This window comes from Micromesistius poutassou, assembly GCF_964030765.1.
Source record: "Micromesistius poutassou genome assembly, chromosome: 12".
Taxonomy (NCBI): Eukaryota; Metazoa; Chordata; class Actinopteri; order Gadiformes; family Gadidae; genus Micromesistius; species Micromesistius poutassou.
Genome location: NC_140282.1, coordinates 7,047,959 through 7,066,512, shown reverse-complemented (window position 1 = coordinate 7,066,512; position 18,554 = coordinate 7,047,959). Strand labels below are relative to the sequence as shown.

At 44.0% G+C, this 18,554-nt stretch overlaps 2 protein-coding genes across 2 annotated transcripts; both read left to right on the top strand.

Moving 5' to 3' along the window:
- Positions 1-9,789: 9,789 nt before the first annotated feature.
- guca1b (guanylate cyclase activator 1B) lies at positions 9,790-11,557 on the top strand (the record flags this gene model as incomplete). Its single annotated transcript, XM_084476633.1, has 4 exons — positions 9,790-9,990; positions 10,083-10,232; positions 10,888-10,996; positions 11,430-11,557. 4 exons carry the CDS (start codon positions 9,790-9,792, stop codon positions 11,555-11,557), a joined length of 588 nt encoding a protein of 195 aa, XP_084332759.1.
- Positions 11,558-16,858: 5,301 nt separating this feature from the next.
- Positions 16,859-17,923, top strand: guca1g (guanylate cyclase activator 1g; the record flags this gene model as incomplete). Its single annotated transcript, XM_084475903.1, has 4 exons — positions 16,859-17,059; positions 17,138-17,287; positions 17,484-17,583; positions 17,805-17,923. 4 exons carry the CDS (start codon positions 16,859-16,861, stop codon positions 17,921-17,923), a joined length of 570 nt encoding a protein of 189 aa, XP_084332029.1.
- Positions 17,924-18,554: the final 631 nt, after the last annotated feature.

The following is an 18,554-nucleotide window of genomic DNA, read 5'->3' as shown; positions in this document are numbered from 1 at the left end:
GGACAGAAAATTAGTGCCCTGATCAGTCAGTACCTCTCTTGGCACTCCCACCCGTGAAAATAGCTGCACTAGGCAATTGGCCACCTGTCTTGCCTTGATGTTCTTGAGAGGAAATGCTTCCAGGTATCTAGTGGCATAGTCACACAACACTAAGATGTAGCGGTACCCCCCTTTACTTCTCTCTAGTGAGCCAACTATATCCATCCCAATGCGTGAAAACGGTGTGTCAATGATTGGCAGAGAATGTAGGTGTGCCCGTGGGACTGCTCTCCCTGAGGTAAGCTGACACTCTGGACATGTAAGGACAAACTTGGATACATCCGTGTACATATTTGGCCAACTAAACCGGCTCCCTATTCTGGCCAGTGTTTTGTATTTTCCCAGATGTCCCGACCATGTGATAGAATGGGCCAGGGTCATCACTCTCTCTCTTATCGGGCTGGGCACCACCAAGTTCTCACACTCCCCTTTCACTTGATACAGGATATCATTCTTCAGAAGGGTTAGGTTTCGATCATTTTTTTCCTCGTTGGAAGTTAACAGAGCAAAGAGTCTAGCTCCGCTTTGAACCAGAGGTTGCGAAGCAAGGTTGGTTGCGTGAACAAAAGCACGCGTCCTCTGATACCTGTGGAGAGCAACGTATGGAGCGACACGCCAATGGCCAATCATGTAACAGTATCAACTTTGGCTGCGCCATCTCGTCTTGCGTGTGTGTTTCATAACAGAAACAGCGCGATGTGAGAAACGAAAGGTTCATGACAGTACTGGACATATCTCCATGTCCCATTTTCCCCTTTGATGGCATTATCATTATTCTGTTTAATGTAGGCATTTTCGTTATAACATGGATAACAAGCATAACAACAAAATCGCTAATAGGCGATCGCTAGTTAGCATGTTCGCTAACTAGCAATCGCCTATTAGCGATTTTGTTGTTATGCTTGTTATCCATGTTATAACGAAAATCTTTACAAAATCTTTATCTTTTTTTTTTTCATCTTTACAACATGGATGATGGTTCATGACAATACTGGACATATCTCCATGGCCCAACAACAATGACATCCATATGTTCCATGTTCCATGTTCTATGGACTCCAGGTTGAAGATAAGCTTTAATCCACCTACCAAGTAATGCAATAGTGATCTCATGATCTCATCTCTTATGTTTACATTTAACACTGCAAATGTTTTTAGAACACTTTTGTAGCACATGTTTTTGAACACTTTATAATTGATAATTGTTAAGTTTTCATTGTGATGTTCATTTTCATTCAGACTTATGTTTATATTTATTTGAGTTTTCCATGGTTGTGTTGTCCTTTTCCCTGTCTGCCTACAATCAGGGGAAGGTTAAGTTTAAAATAAAACTGTTTACGTTTATATTTTTCTCCTGGTCCTTTAAAAAAAATTTTTTATCAATAATTATCGATATCGACTGATATGAAACACTTATATCGTGATAGTTTTCAGCCATATTGCCCAGCCCTAGTGCCCCCCCCCCCCCCCCCATTAACAATCCTGATTGATGGGGATTTGTCACCTTTTCCAACCCTTATGAGTTTGCAGGTATGTTTATAAAGCAGCTGGGGTGCTACAGCCACAGACATGAAAAAGGTCTGGCCACTCATGGTAAGAAAAATCTCAGCTGTAGGGTAACTCTTAACATTGCCATGGACACAGCATACTTTAACAGGGGGTTGTACCCTACACTCCTCCCCCGGGACTAGACTTTGATGAACCAGTGTTTGTGAACTGCCGGTATCAACAAGAGCTTTTGCAGCTTCTCCATTGACCAAAACCTGAACTGAGTGACCTGTGCCGTTAGGTGTACGTTGTGTATGTGGTGTGTGTGGTCTCGGTGTATAGCACATGTTTGTGTCCTGTGTTTTCTTCTCCTAACAGTTTTGTCTGGTGTGACCCGGTTTCCCACAGTGATAACAGTTAATGTCCTGTCTGGCACCTTCTGGCCATCTATTATAACTTGTGGGCCTACCATAAAACTGCCCACGCTTCTCATCACCCCCATCAGACTTCCCTATATATACACTATAGAGCTATACATACACTATATAGATATGTATATACACTATAGAGCTATACATACACTATAGAGATATGTACACTATAGAACCAACTTTGATGAGACTGAACCAGAATGTGTAAAATGGTGTCCATTGTATTTCACATGTTTTGTTTCTCTACAGGGAGTAAATGCAATCACCAGCGCATCCACAACATTGGGCTCGGTGTAGAGGGATAATTCAGTTTTAAATTACTTTTCCCTGAAAAAAGGCTTTTCACAGAGCACTGGGTTGAGAAAATGTGTAGGTTTAAGAAGTACACGGGAGACTGATGCCAGGGTATTGTTTCCGCTGATTTAGCAGTTTGAGTTGTTTTTTGGGTGTTAGCAGGCCGTCTGAGTGAAGCAGAGGCAGGGGACAGAACTCACGGCTCACATGTTTTAATGAAGCCACAGTCGACTCACTACCACACACACTGGCCCACTACCACACTCACAGCTCGGGAAACCAGAGCCACTCAACCGGACAGCGCTGGCATAACACATGCGTAGTGAGGAATGTGGGCCATTGAAATGAGCATCAGAATCCCAGACGTGAACCTCACTGTTACTTGCATTCCTTATTTATACTTTTCCCGCGGGTCGATTGGTAAAAACATCAACAAGCTGTTGATGTGACAGAGGCTAAAGCCTACAGAACTATTAACGGCCATGATGGGAATGAATGCATAGATAAACATTGTTTCATAGTGAGGGTAATGCAGATTAGTTTCAAGCAAACAGAAATCATATGCATGTAACAATACAAAGGTAATGGGTGTGATGATATGGATGTTGAATGATGTCCATAGAGGAGCCTGAGTCCTCGATGGTCACACCACCTCCTGTGGCCGCCGGCCCTCATCAGGACGTGTTACTTTCACCTATGAACGGGAATAGTTATATTTTGTTGATTTATTTTGGACAAGTATTTGCAATTTTATATTTGATATTATGATATTTTTATTCTTTTCACTTGAGTAGTGTTTTCAGTGTTGGATTCATAGCATATTGATTGAGAACTATTAAAAGCAGACTTGATAATAACTGACATCATTGGAACGTTATTGAGCATCAGGATAAAGTATTGAACAGTGGTTTGGTTTTACCAAGGATAGATATGAGGGAATTGTATTAGCATTATTATTTATTTACTCATTGTTTACCCTTTATTTTATCAGGAAGGCAAGCTGACATTGAATTCTGTTTTATCAACTTTGGACAAATGCATTAGCGAGCAATATTATAAATTATAAAGGGGTGATGTCTGTGATGGGGTCTAGACTCACTAAAGGGGTGATGGGGTCTAGACCCACTAAAGGGGCGATGGGGTCTAGACCCAGCGCTCTGCAGCGGGCCGGTCGATGTGCCCAGCGGGCCGTTGTGTCTGGGAGGGAGAAAGGTTAATGATCGGCTGAAGGGCCTCCTGCCGCCACCCACTTCCCGTCCCTTCTGACCTGAAACGAGAGAGAGAGAGAGAGAGAGAGAGAGAGAGAGAGAGAGAGAGAGAGAGAGAGAGAGAGAGAGAGAGAGAGAGAGAGAGAGAGAGAGAGAGAGAGAGAGAGAGAGAGAGAGAGAGAGAGAGAGAGAGAGAGAGAGAGGAGAGAGAGAGAGAGAGAGAGAGAGAGAGAAATGACAGAGCAGGAGCAACGAGTTGGAGCTTAAAAAAGAGAACTATCTTGTCTATGTGGCCTGTGTGCTGGGCCCGTGCTAATGATGCCAGGGGCCTCCGCCAGGCCCCTCAGCCAGAGCAGACTCTAAGGCCTCGCCCCAGTGCCTCTGATCCTTGGCTGGCTGGAGGCTGTTCTGAGGCAAACTCTTCCTCTGCAGCCATATGTATGTATGTATGTATGTATGTATGTATGTATGTATGGGAGGATAATGTGTATGAGTAAGTGAACTGATTCCTGTATGAGTGAATGAATAACAAGTGAAGGCGTGAATGTAACACACCTGCAGGTTACAGTGTAGTCCTCTTAATGAGGCAGGAGACCCAACATGGATTCACTGGTCAGTAGTTAATTCACTGGTTGATTTCACTGGTTCATGTTGCCTGTTGCCTGGATATTTAATTGTGTTATTTTGTTTTGGTTCTCTAGAGGAAATATCTAATATCTAATATAAATCTTACTCACTTTCTTCTGTATGAAACAATACAGAGTTAACCATTATCAACAATACAGAGTTAACCATTATCAACAATACAGAGTTAACCATTATCAACAATACAGAGTTAACCATTATCAACAATACAGAGTCAACCATTATCGGTGGACAACAATCCCGGACGAGGCCCCATTTTATGTTATGGTGCCCAGATACATCTGGTTACAGCATTTGGATGACCCAATCAACAGAGAAGGTCAAAGTGGTTACCACATGACAGGAAAGGAAAAAAGTAAAACGTCACGCTCACTAGCTGAGTGGTGCAGCTCACCTGACTCCCGAGCCCGACGCACAACTTGCAGAGCAGACAATTGAAACAGTGCGTCTTCCGAGTAAACTAAATGACTACCCTAGCTGATCCTAGTCTTAAGGTGCAGAAAGTAACCACCAAGGTAAAACTAATGTAACAAATTCAACAGTATTTTAACAGTATTTAATAATGAGTAAAAGAATGTACAGGAGTGCCAGCACCTGTGCTCAATATGAGAGACAGAGAGACGCCATCTTCCACTGGGCTTTATATGAGTGGGGGCGGCGCCAACAATCAGGGAGAGCCAGTCAGCACCTCGTAGCCACAAGGCTCCGCCTCCAGGAGGTGATTGAGGTGATTCAATGCAGGAGCAAGACAAAACCAACATATTAGTGCAAACACACCAAGGTAACACAAAAGCCAGAACATTATAGTACTACCATGTAACACTCACTTCCTATGTTTGAGTCTTTTCTTACACTATTGATGTGATTTAGTTACCATTATCTTCCCCACACGTTAAATAAGTTACGATGAGGATCTGTCTAATCAGCTGTTTTCTAAGAGATGATAGTTGTGAAAAACATTGCCTGTGTGTCTGCATGAAAGATGGACCATTGACAAAGCTTTGACAAAGTGTTTATGGAGCATTGTAATGTATCATTTATAAATGATCTTGTGAAGGATTATCTCAATATGTTATTAATAATGAGCTGAATTACTTTTATTTTATTAATGCTTCAAAATTGCTGTTATTCTAAAGTGCTACCAAGTATTGTTATCATGTTAGTTGTCCTCTAAAAGTGAAGAGTGTAGACTCGTGTGTAGTGTGTAGTGTGCAGTGTGTAGTGTGTAGTGTGCAGTGTGTAGTGTGTAGTGTGCAGTGTGTAGTGTGTAGTGTGCAGTGTGTAGTGTGCAGTGTGTAGTGTGCAGTGTGTAGTGTGTAGTGTGCAGTGTGTAGTGTGCAGTGTGTAGTGTGCAGTGTGCAGTGTGTAGTGTGCAGTGTGTAGTGCAGTGTGTAGTGTGTAGTGCAGTGTGTAGTGTAGTGTGCAGTGTGTAGTGTGTAGACTCATTCAGATTCATTCAAGGGATTTAAGGATTGCTTAAATCCCTAATATGCAAGATTGATTCGGTATATCTGTGTGTCCACCTCGCATACTCAGAGTGTTGTTGTAATGGAGCCGTGATGAACCAGAGAAACCTTCTGAAACCAAAAGCCCATTTATTCTGTCCTTGGGCTACTTCCTAAGTGTATGTGTGTGTGTGTGTGTGTGTGTGTGTGTGTGTGTTGACAGGAAGTACAAAGATTAATTCTAAATCGATGTCGTCCAACCATTACTGCTATTCTTCTCCTTCATCACATGCCGCGATGCCCTCTGACCCCTCACATTATTCATCATGACAGGTCACAGGCAGGGAGAAGATACATTTGTTATGAACAGGGGAATGACCTTGATTCTTTTGGAGAAGTAAATGCTTTCCCAGTTCCCAGTTTCCCAGCTCACCTGACAGGAGGAACTTTCCAAAACTCGCCATTTGCCTCTTCCTCCAAAAAAAACATCTGAACTGGATTCTCCAAGAAGCTGCATTGAAGTAGAGACTAAGTGCTTCTGATATACTGTGGATGCTGTGAATGATGGATGTGAACCATACTCGGACTATAGGATGTGAACCATACTCGGACTATAGGATGTGAACCAACATAGTTTAAGCAGACACACTCTCCAGCCCAGAGGTGATATATTTACATACATTAACATTATGTTCACTGTGGGGTTGCGGTCCCTATGGACTACAGTGCAGGTATAATACAATGAAGGCTGCTCAGTGCATGAGGACACAGCAGCAACCAGCAGCACATCAGACGGCTGAGGCCAGAGGAGGTTACTACGATGACCACGAGGTGAATCAGGAAACAGCCTGGAGCCCCACCATACGTTCTCTAGCTACTACACAGGATTATCCTCTGCCAATAACACACCTTCGACTGACAGGAGTGTGTGTGTGTGTGTGTGTGTGTGTGTGTGGGTGGTGCGTCTTCATGTGTGTGTATCTGATGTGTACTTTTTCAATATGAAGCCTTTTCATGCATATCTGCTGAGCTTTGAGTCTCTGTGACGTTTCAATGTGTAGAATTCAGTGTAATCTGCCTCTAAAGAGAGGAACGCTGGTCTACTCCTGAATGGACCAATCACCCCCCTCCTGGGCAGACCAGAGAGTCTGGAATCAGCTCGGATTCAGATCGGATGCAGATGGGCAGAGAACACAAGCCTTGAGAATGCCATCAATGATTTTTCAATATGAATTATCATAACATGAGTATAATAGATCCATATTCATTTGAGATTGATGGGTCATTTGATCACTAATCTTTTTTAAACATCACGCTGTTCACTAAATCAAGGAGCCCCTTGCTTGTGATCTTGATTATCTTCTGAAAGGGCTTCCAGACCGTCGTCACCGCTTGGTTTGTGGCGGAAAGCTACGGGAAAGGTCTGCAGAGGAAACCCAGCCTGTGTTGCAGGGTGGGTTGTTATTGCGGTTCATGATTCTTTGTAATGTTTTATCACCACCAAGTGGAGACTGAGGAACAGGCAGGGTCCAGATCCACAGTCAACATTCACCCTCCTTCCTCCCCTCCACTCACCCATTCATCTCACCTCAAACTGACACGAGGCAGGAGGCAGCACAGTGAACGAGAGACTGTGTGCTTTAATGCATTCATCTTATGGCTGTTGCACACAATCTGCATTGTGCTTCAAAATGGTTCCCATATTGTAACAGAGGTTTACCAATAAATACTCCATGCATGCTTCAGCCTCACACTTCATTCTACAGACACAGGTCCCGCCCTCCTTGTCTACACCACCTTTATAGGCAGGTCCCGCCCTCCTACACCACCTTTAGAGGCAGGTCCCGCCCTCCTGGTCTACACCACCTTTATAGGCAGGTCCCGCCCTCCTACACCACCTTTAGAGGCAGGTCCCGCCCTCCTGGTCTAACCACCTTAATAGGCAGGTCCCGCCCTCCTACACCACCTTTATAGGCAGGTCCCACCCTCCTGATCTACACCACCTTTATATGCAGGGTGTGGGTCTGCACCACCTTTAGAGGCAGGGGGTGGGTCTGCACCACCTTTAGAGGCAGGGGGTGGGTCTGCACTATGTTCGGGGGCGGCATTAGCTCAGGAGGTAGAGCGGGTTGGCTGGTAACCACAAGGTTGCTGGTTCGATCCCTGGCTCCTCCTAGACTTGTCCCTGAGCGAGACGCCTCACCCTGACTGCTCCTGACCCGCTGGCTGTCACCCTGCGTGGTCAACTTCGCCGTCGGTGTGTGAATGTGTGCATGAGGTGAATGTCAGTCACTGACACTGTAAAGCGCTTTGGATAAAAGCGCTATATAAATGAGGACCATTTACCATTTATGTTCACTGTGGGGTAGCGGTCCCTATGGACTACAGTGCAGGTATAATACAATGAAGGCTGCTCAGTGCATGAGGACACAGCAGCAACCAGCAGCACATCAGACGGCTGAGGCCAGAGGAGGTTACTACGATGACCACGAGGTGAATCAGGAAACGGCCTGGAGCCCCACCATACATTCTCTAGCTACTACACAGGATTATCCTCAGCCAATAACACACCTTCGACTGACAGGAGATGGATTCCCTGACCAATCAGTCACTCACACTTGACAGATGGCTGTGATACTCTAATAGATATTGAAGGGCTGGATGGAAGAGACCCAGGATGGATGTCTATTGATTCTGCAGGGTCTCTGTCCGACTCTATTTTAAAGAACATTTTGGGTTTGTAGAAAACGTGAGACGGAAATTTAGAAGGAGGCTTGTCTGAAAGGTGTTCTGGGAAATAAAATGTGTGGTGTTGTTCCAGCCCTCCTCCCCTCCACTCCTCAATGTCTCTGATCAACGCTGTGTTCTGTGGCCAACGAGGGCTGCTGCCAAGACTCAAGAGCAGATGAAGGTACTAAAGCCTTGTCAGCAACGGAGAAGTTTAACCACAAACAATAATGGTTTTGCTCATTTTAAATCATTCATGTTTGTTTATTCCACTTCCTAAATTTAATTCTCTAAGTACAGCTTTGGGTTGAAAATAAGTGACACTTTGTAAATAAGGAATTGGTCAGTATTGTCTTTATAAAAGAGTTGTTTAATATACTTAAATACTCACAATATACTAATACTCTATTCCAGGTCCTGTAAACGGTTCAGCAGCCCTGTTGTGCTTCAGTCTCTAATTGATTATCCTAAAAGCTAATGCAATCTAATTCAGAGAGATTGGTACGACTCCAGGTAATTGGATGTAGGCAAGAATCTTCTTACAGGACAGACTGATTACAGACATATACAGTGATCTTAGATGCTGTATACTGGTGTATATCAATGTTCATGTTCATCCATCAATACATTCCTTGCAACATACATGTAGTCTTCTGTGTGCGTGTGGTTGTACAATCATTGATTAATCAGGTCACAGATATATATATATATATATTGCAACACTCTTCACATTAGGAATTGCCATTTTCGTTTTCCGATAAATGCCTAACTCTGTGTCCACTGCCACCCCACCCTGATGCACTGGGAGCACCTTAACCTTCAGGCTCTCAGCTGCTGCTCTCACTGAGCGGTCATCAAACAGAGCCAGGAGACCCAGGCATCACACGGTTTAGTTGTCATAGAAATTGTACAGTTAAAAATCACATTCAAACAATGAAAGGTACATGCATAAATATTTGTAACCATTCTCATGTTAATCTGTTGAAATCATTGAAGTTTCTCCCTCAATGACAATATTGGTTTGACGCTTATTTAAAGCCCTTCATACCAGTACCAAGGGCACAATGTATTACCCAGTAGCCGGATCTCAAACCATTACAAACCAGTACAAACCATTACAACTCAGCAATTATTGCTCCAAATAAATCACAGGCAATGCTATTAAAAATTACTAGATTACTGGAATCTTGAGTATTCATGCACGCTCTGAGGAATCACAATATCTGGTCAAAATAATCCCAATTATCCTTTGTGATAATGGTGCAGTCAGCCCTAATAGTACTGAACAGACACGCGTCCCTTGTTTGCTGTCAGGTTAAGTAAGCCTACTGCTAATGAGAAGCACTGCTCTGGTGCTCTGGTAGGGTTAGCTTAGGTAGTCCAGTAGGCTAATCCTGGGGCTCACGGAGCCCCTGTGGGCTCCAGGAGGAGGGACCCGGGGCCACCAGGTTATAACTGAGGCTTCAGGAGACGCAGACACCAGAGGAGGTGTTGGATGAAGCCTTCCCCAGCATGGGGCAGATAAACCAAACGGGCAGGTACGACGAGGAGATCGATGTCAAGGCGCTTCAGGAGATGTACAAGATGTTTGTGGTGGAGTGTCCCAGCGGCGTTCTGTTCCTGCACGAGTTCAAGAGGTTCTTCGGGGTCGACCAGACGGGCGAGGCGTCGGACTACGCTGAGGCCATGTTCCGGGCGTTTGACAGGAACGGGGTGAGGAGGTGTCTTGGGCCCCATCTTACCATCCTTTATACAAGGAACCGTGGTGGTCTCAACTCATGATGATGTGTTCTGATCTTCAACAGGACAACACCATTGATTTCCTAGAGTTTGTGGCGGCGTTGAACCTGGTTTTCCGGGGCGACCTGGAGCACAAGCTGCGCTGGTCGTTCAAAGTGTACGACAAAGACAGCAATGGCTACGTGGACCGCAGCGAGCTGCGCTCTATCATCGATGTGAGTTCATCAAAATGCTGACATATCGTGGGTATTGAAGCAGAAAGAGGGGTGGTTATCAAAGATCATTTGATATGTGTTGGTGTTATTATTGATAGTACCCTCTAAGTAACCCTCAGTTGTAAGGAGGTCTGCACTGCAGGTCAGAGCACTAACCCCGCCCCCCCTCCCAGAGCACTAGCCCCGCCCTCCCATAGCACTAGCCCCGCCCTCCCCAGAGCACTAGCCCCGCCCACCCCTCCCAGAGCACTAACCCCGCCCCCCCCATAGCACTAACCCCGCCCTCCCAGAGCACTAACCACGCCCCCCCAGAGCACTAATCCCGCCCTCCCCAGAGCACTAGCCCCGCCCTGCCAGAGCACTAGCCCCGCCCTCCCAGAGCACTAACCCCGCCCCCAGAGCACTAATCCCGACCTCCCAGAGCACTAGCCCCGCCCTCCCAGAGCACTAACCCCGCCCTCCCAGAGCACTAACCCCGCTCCCCAGAGCAATAGCCACGCCCTCCCAGAGCACTAACCCCGCCCTCCCAGAGCACTAATCCCGCCCTCCCAGAGCACTAGCCCCGCCCCCCCAGAGCACTAATCCCGCCCTCCCATAACCCCGCCCTCCCAGAGCACTAACCCCACCCCCCCCCCCCCCCCCCCCCCCTCCCCAGAGCATCTACCGAGTGAACAGAGGCACCAAGAAGGAGTGGAAGGACGGCCAGCTCAGCGTGGACCAGGTGGTGGACGGGATCCTCCAGGCGGTGGACACTGACCGAGACGGTAAGGTGTGTGGACGTATGTGTGTGTGTATATAAGGTATATATATAGGTAAGCTACATATGTATAGATGTATATAAGGTATATATATAGGTAAGGTACATATGTATAGATGTATTGTATATAAGGTATATATATAGGTAAGGTACATATGTATAGATGTATATAAGGTATATATATATATATATATATAGGTATATATGTATAGATGTATATAAGGTATATATAGGTAGGTACATATGTATAGATGTATATAAGGTATATATAGGTAGGTATATATGTATAGATGAATATAGGGTATATATATAGATAAGGTACATATGTATATATAGATGTATATAAAGTAGACTATATAGGATAGGTGCTATGATAAAATAACAGACGATGATGGGCTGGTTTGAACCAGATTGAACCTGGTTTGCTGCTATCTCTCCAGGTCATATTAATATCTACGAGTTCATCAGAGGGGCCCAGCAGGACCCCTGGGTGCTGAACATGTTGAAGCTGGACCTGAACCCCTCTGGATGGGTGCTAGAACAGAGGAGGAGGAGTGCCCACTTCTGAAGGGGACTGACGCACCACAGCAACAGATGACACTTCATATTGCACACTCTCTCTGTCTGTAACACTACTTCCACCGTCATCTCAGTTATGTTCTTATTGTTCTTTAGATCCATTTGTATTTGTTATGTAGTTCTTATCATGCCAGCTGCACAGCAAGTGTCCCTTGCTGGACGATACGATAGGAACTGAAATGAACTAGATGTGTACAAAGTATTTATGGGTAAGGTTTTACAATTCATCAAGCTAATTTCCAAGTGGTTGGTATTTTTGTATTGATCTTTTCTCAATGTTTTTAATAAGTGGACCCGCAGTGAGGCGCATGGGACCTACTTCCTGGCGGGTGTGGGTGCAGCGGTGTGGGCCATGGTGGGTCTGCTCCGTATCATAGCCTTTAGATTTCAACATGTGCATTAAGACATTATAATTATGAGGGAATTAAGATATTATATAGGTTTGTTTTTATTTGATGGTCATGCAAGCTTTAAAGGTGATTAGGTAAAAGGTGGGTAAGATTTAAGAGATTTTGTTTGAGTGTAATCTGTTATTGCACAGCATGCAGGTATATGAAGATTAAGATAACTCAATTCCTTGTATTCACTTGTATTCTTTCATTAAGAACACTTAGAGTAATAAATGTGCTGTAGGTTAGACTCAAGAGCTGTAATTTGAGTGCAATTTGTTAGAAATACTGCGGCCATTCGTCAGCATAGTGAGTGAAATGTGCTGTGAGAAAATATAAAAATGCAGATGAGCGCTAAGGGGAGGAGTTTCAGTCCATCGAGGAGGAGGAGGAGACGCAGTCTGTGCAGATCTTAAAACAATGGCTGTTGTTTACGTGTTGTGTAATGTCCAACATCAAGGCTATTTCATTTTTAGTATCTGCTACACGTGAACCTCCTAAAGATGGCGCAATTTGATTGGTTCGCTATCTCGAGAAATTGGGCAATATCTCATGATTGAAAAACTCAAACTCGGGATATTGTTTTCATCGCGCGTGACGGTCATCTCGTCACACTAAAAAAAACAAATAAACCACTAATAAAAACAAATAAATCCCGCCAAAAAGTGTTATCTTGTCTATTTTTGGAGTGTTCACGTGGAGTATATACTAAAACAATTAGTGAATAGTGGGGAATAGCTATTCCCCACTTACAGCGCTGTAGGAACACAGGAAACAGCAGCTTGTGAAAGTATAGGACACGCTGGAGAAGAAAGCCATCATACGCAGGCTCGTGGTTTTGATCAGAAACATGACAGCAGCAGCGACTAGCCTGGTAGTACTGAAGGCAGTAGGCCAGCCGTTTATTTCATTCCATTCATCAATTCACCCACACTAGTTGGGCATAAAGGAGGTGAATTATCACTTATTTATACGTAAGTAAGCAATATATGCTTTTCCCATTGACCTTGCATTACTCAGAGGAACTTATTGCTATTATTACCACACATGCTGTGCATTCATCTTAGATGCTTCAGAGCGTAACACCCACAGAACAAGTGTTCCTCATACGACCTAAATACAGACGTCTTTGTGTTGATGCTAGAGAAATGGCTCAGTTATACCAGGTAGAATAACACTATCAGTCCCACCTTCAGATTGGTCAATAGTTTCACTTCACATCATTAGGACTGCGCCGTCCACTGCAGCTACTGGTTCCTTTTATCATCGGTTTACATCACGTTCAAGAGAGCTCCATCCTCATGCCAGAGGTCAGGGGAGAACCAGGAGGAGGAGAACCAGGAGGAGGAGAACCAGGAGGAGGAGAGGAGAGGAGAACCAGGAGGAGGAGAGGAGAGGAGAGTCAGGAGGAGGAGAACCAGGAGGAGGAGAGGAGAGCCAGGAGCAGTGGCGTCCCAGTGGGGGGTCACCTCATCAGGGGTCCCAGTGCCGATCAGGTCACCTTCTTTAATCAGATTACAGAGCGGAGACTCGCTGATGGAGGTGTCTCTGTTTAAAGTGATCAGCGTGGGTCTGATCTGTGTTCCTCTAGGTCGCGCTCCATCCAGTCTCGCGGGGGAATCTCGAGGACAAATATACGACAAGGACAGGAATGGAAAATTAGATCAACATCAGGAGGAAGAAATAACATGGCTAGGAACTCCTCTCTCTTTTATTCACCCAACAGGAAAGTAGGACATTGTGAGATGTTGCTCGTACATGTTGCAGTAAACATCGTGAGTCCTTATGGTATTCAGACCCTTATGTTAATCCTCTTCTGTTTTAGTTTCATACCACTAGGGCTTTTAAGGTTGACTATTTTTATCTTCCACACTATCCCAGCGTGAGGGCTTAGGGCTCAGGTCAGAGCTAGTGGATGAAGACTTGGTGGTCTTAGGTTAAATGTACAACCTCTCGCATCTAAGCATCTTACATGTAGCTCAACATGACCTGGTTTATAGTGTTTGTGTTTACCTTCATGTGAACAATCCCTTGCCAACATTCCAGTGTCTAGGGTTTCCAGAAGCTTCAATTGACTGAATGTAATATTTTGTGGCGTATTACTTTTTATAGATTAATCATGTAAATGAAAAAAAATAAGCTTAAAGACCTGTGCAATCTTTTTCAAATGTTTTTGCAACATAATGATAGGCTATATTTTGCATGGATTGATTTGATTTAATATGTACGTAGCCAGTGTTTAAACCAACTACTTTTGCCAATAAAAATTTAAACAATTAAAATATTTCAATATTTACCACTGGAGCAGTAGCCTCCTGTATTGATGTAACACCGGGCACAAGGACACTCATTAATAATAAGAACATATCAATGATACAATGATAAATAAGACTGTGTGTGTCTGTGTGCCTGTTTGTGTATGCCTGTGTGTTTGTCGGTATCTATTGGTGTGTGTGTGTGTGTGTGTGTGTGTGTGTGTGTGTGTGTGTGTGTGTGTGTGTGTGTGTGTGTGTGTCTAAGAGCAAAGTGTTTCATTTTCTTATTAAAAGTGTTTTGAATGACATGTTACTGTTAATGTGTTTTTTTTTCTTAAAACTCTTCAGTATGTATCCAAGATAAATTCCTTATCCATTTTAATTCACGCTTTTATTCACAGAGTTTGTGATACAATCAAAAACGTTGAAGTCAAAGTGGCAGCCTATCATGTTCACAGCAGCTATTCTGACCCCTCCTGGGGAGGGAGTCATGGGAGTCAGGGAGCCATGGTTACCATAATGACACAGCTAGTTTTGACTCCTCCTCCTCAGGGAGCCATGGTTACCGTAACTCAGCCCAGAAGTCCCCCATAGGGTCTGCAGACAGTAACCCAGCAGTGTGGTGGTGGACGGGTGAATCCCACTTCATGCCATAGGTAGCATGTAGAATGTAGCATATTGAGGCCTAAGCCTATTGCCTCCCCCAATCAGAAGAGCTGCTCTATGGACCTATGGGCTCGGTCGTAAGTGTGACAAACATAAACAACCGATCTCCACACATTAAGTCTTAGTAGTCAAAGGATAATACCAGGATCGGCCATAGGTTGAGAAGTTGGTCTTGGTTTAAGGGACAGACATTAAACATCAGAACAAAGAGAGACTACAAACATAAACGTAGCCTGAAGTGCACAATGTGGGCCGGATGTGTCTCTCAGCCTCCCAAATGAGAGCGGAGCTGGAGGCTCACTTCTCTATAACAGCTATATAACTAACAGCTATATAACTATATCTATAACAGCTATTCCATCTGGTACTAGACAGTTAATCAAATATACTATACAGGAAGATGACCTCCATTTATGCATGATATACCTTGGAATGTCAAGCCGTTCCTGCTTTAGCATGCTATAATTATTAGTTAATATTGAAAAATAATAATAATTGAAGCATTTTATGAATCAGTTTTGGTTTAGTGTCACTATAATAAAGATTAGGAGTGGCTGATCTGTCTTATTTAAGAATATAGAAAACCAAGAAATAGAGGAGAGGTGGCCTGGCATTATGAAGCAGCCTTTCCCTCCTAATGCTGATTTATTAACTTAACTGTAGCTTAACTCTCTGAGCCTAATCTTCTAGTCTTGGACTGAAAGCCATGGCTGCCAATCATTCAGTTTGAAGTCTGTCAGGTGCATGTTCCTGATGATAGCGGTCAACAAGGGGGACAGTGTAGCGGGTCATTATTAGGGTGTCCGCCTCTGTGATCTGAAGACATCCCAACACTCTCTACAAAATATTAGACTGCAGTTCGGAGAAGGACCACTGCCTGCACTGCTTTGCTGCAGCCTGTTTAGTAATTGGTGAACACTTCAAATACTCATTACTTATATCTGGGAGGCGGGCGTCTGCCCAACAGAACACAAAGTAACGATCTGGGCCAGATCCATGAGAGACAGATTAGAAAATAAATAAAGGTCTTTCTCTTCCCACCACAGTGGCTCTCACCTCTTTTAAAGTCAAGCCAGTATTGACGATCATGAATGGACACAGCTGACGGAGAATGAGGAGATTATTAAGCAGAGAGTAACCATGCACCATGTATAGCACCACTATTATTATATTATATATATATACCATAATAATAATATATACCATACTATTATTTACTGTGGCTCGTTTCACATAGTCAGGTTTACTGGAGCCTCTAAACAAGTAAAGGCTTCAGTGTCATGTAATCTAAGACTCCGAAGGACCAAGAACCTTTCGTGTGCACAACTCAGCACTTCGACTTCTCGGCAGCCCATTTGATTCTTCTGATTTCTTAATCATTACCAAATCCTGAGTACCACCACTTCCATCCCTTCGGTCTTTGACCAGCGGAATGTGTTGTTTTTCTGCTGGGTTGTGTGTTAGTAGCTGGAAGTAAGCTGTTAACCCAACCTCCAAACTCAGTGGCTCAACTGGCCCAGAGGTAATCCATACGTATCTACTGGAGCTTGGTGGTTCTCTCATCTGTGAAACCTCCTACAACGCAAACAATCAAATCAGCTGCACACTATTCTCAGAGCGTTAAGATCAATTCATTCAATCTTTTGGCAAAATGAAAACAATTTGGTTGGATTTGGCTGAGGACCAGGAGTGATCAACTCGTCCACTCATAAGGTCACAGGGCAATTGGATTTGTCTGGAAGCGTCCCAGAAATAGCTACCACAGGTAGCTACCACAGCTCTTACTACAGCAGTAAGAGCAGTCAGATCATGTGTCCACTGCGGTCTCCAGCCTGGGAACTCTCTGCTGCAATGGGTTCTGAGGAACATTGAAACAGACTTTTACTCCATTCTGCTTCTGATCTGTGGGGTATTTATGAATGTTCATGGTTGAGCTTGTTTGTGCTTCTACATTATTATTCTAGTTTGACTAGTGACATCATGGGTCAGACAGAGAGCATTAATGATGAGGAAGTTACTCTTCAAGACATTCAGGAGCTCTACCGCAAATTTGCCTTTGAATGCCCGAGTGGAAACCTCCACCTGCACGAGTTCAAGAGGATCTTCGGTGTGAACTGCACCTCCAGCGAGGAGGAGGCTGCCTACATGGAGAACGTGTTCCGGTCGTTTGACACCAACCAGGTATGTTGCACATCTTAAATAATGACTGTGTTCTGAGCCTGGACAGAATAACATCAGCTACACGCTGTCGTCCAACAGGACAACAAGATTGACTTCATGGAGTACGTGGCGGCCATCCACCTGGTGCTCCGAGGGAAGCTGGAGGACAAGCTCAAGTGGTCCTTCAAGGTGTACGACAGCGATAGCAACGGCTGCCTGGACAGGAAGGAAGTGAAACATGTGCTGAAAGTAAGCATGGGTCAACATATTCATCATTTAGAGAAAAAGATTCCAAAGATTTGAATAGGTTTGCTGTAATGCTCTGTAAAAGATATGTAATGATTTGTTCGTGGTCTTCTGCCATTCCGATATATTTGATAACATGGTTTGTTATAAATGCTGCATGATCAGTATGTGTGTACAATGTTTCTTCGTGTCCTTGTAGATTATCTACATGCTGAAGAAGCACAACAACCCCGCTCCACCAGTCAAGGTGGACGACGTCTGTGACCGGATATTTCAACTGGTCGACATCAACAATGATGGTAAGCATGTATAGGACTACACACGCGGCTGTGGATAACAATAACTGTTGGTGATGACAAATGTACTTATTGTAAGTTGCTTTGGATAAAGGCGTCTGCTAAATGCCCTCAACGTGATGACGTGATGACTGACTAAGCCTTAAACCGGTTTCAACAAACAATGTTTGCATGTTTCTGTCTCACCTTTTAAAATGGATGCACCTCCTTGATGTGCTTCTTAGAGCGGATCACTCTAGAGGAGTTCATGGAGGGTGCTCAAAAGGACCCCTGGGTCCTGGAGCAGCTCAAGCTGGACATTACACCGTGTGGCTGGTTCCTAAACAGCAAGCCGAGGTCCTGACTCCACAGGATTATTCCTCCACGTGGAATCCTAACTGGTGTTTGGATTCTTCTTGTGGGCCAGGAGGGACAGACCCTTCAGGGGATACGGACAAGGCCTAGCAGTGACCTCTCAGTCACACAAGGCAAAGAAAGTGACTCAGAACAACCCAACAATGGATGATGAAGAATGACGTCCATGTGTTCAGCTTGGAGTGAGGAGAGAGAACCTGTTCCATGTTTCCATGCAATAATCAAAATGCCAATCAACATGGAAATGTTTTATCCAATGTCTCTGGGAGCTGCAGTCTAGATTAGAAATAATTATTTCTATGTAATAATTATTTATATTATTTCATTTCACTAGGCAGTATCTTTCACACCTCATATTGTTTTGCTTTATCTGGGATTTGAAATGGTTAAAATATGCAATGAGCTATTCTTACCATCTTTATCTCCATTCAAACATGGATGAATTTGGAGTTGCATTGCAGTGTTTAATGAGAAAAGGATAGAGGGACTGACTTAATTTTACAGAGGATGAATGGAAAGAATAGAAGGGACACAAATGGATTGTTTATATTGTTTTAATGCAAACTTTTTTTAATTTGTCATTATCATTCATTCATTCCCAATTAGAATAATATAAAAAT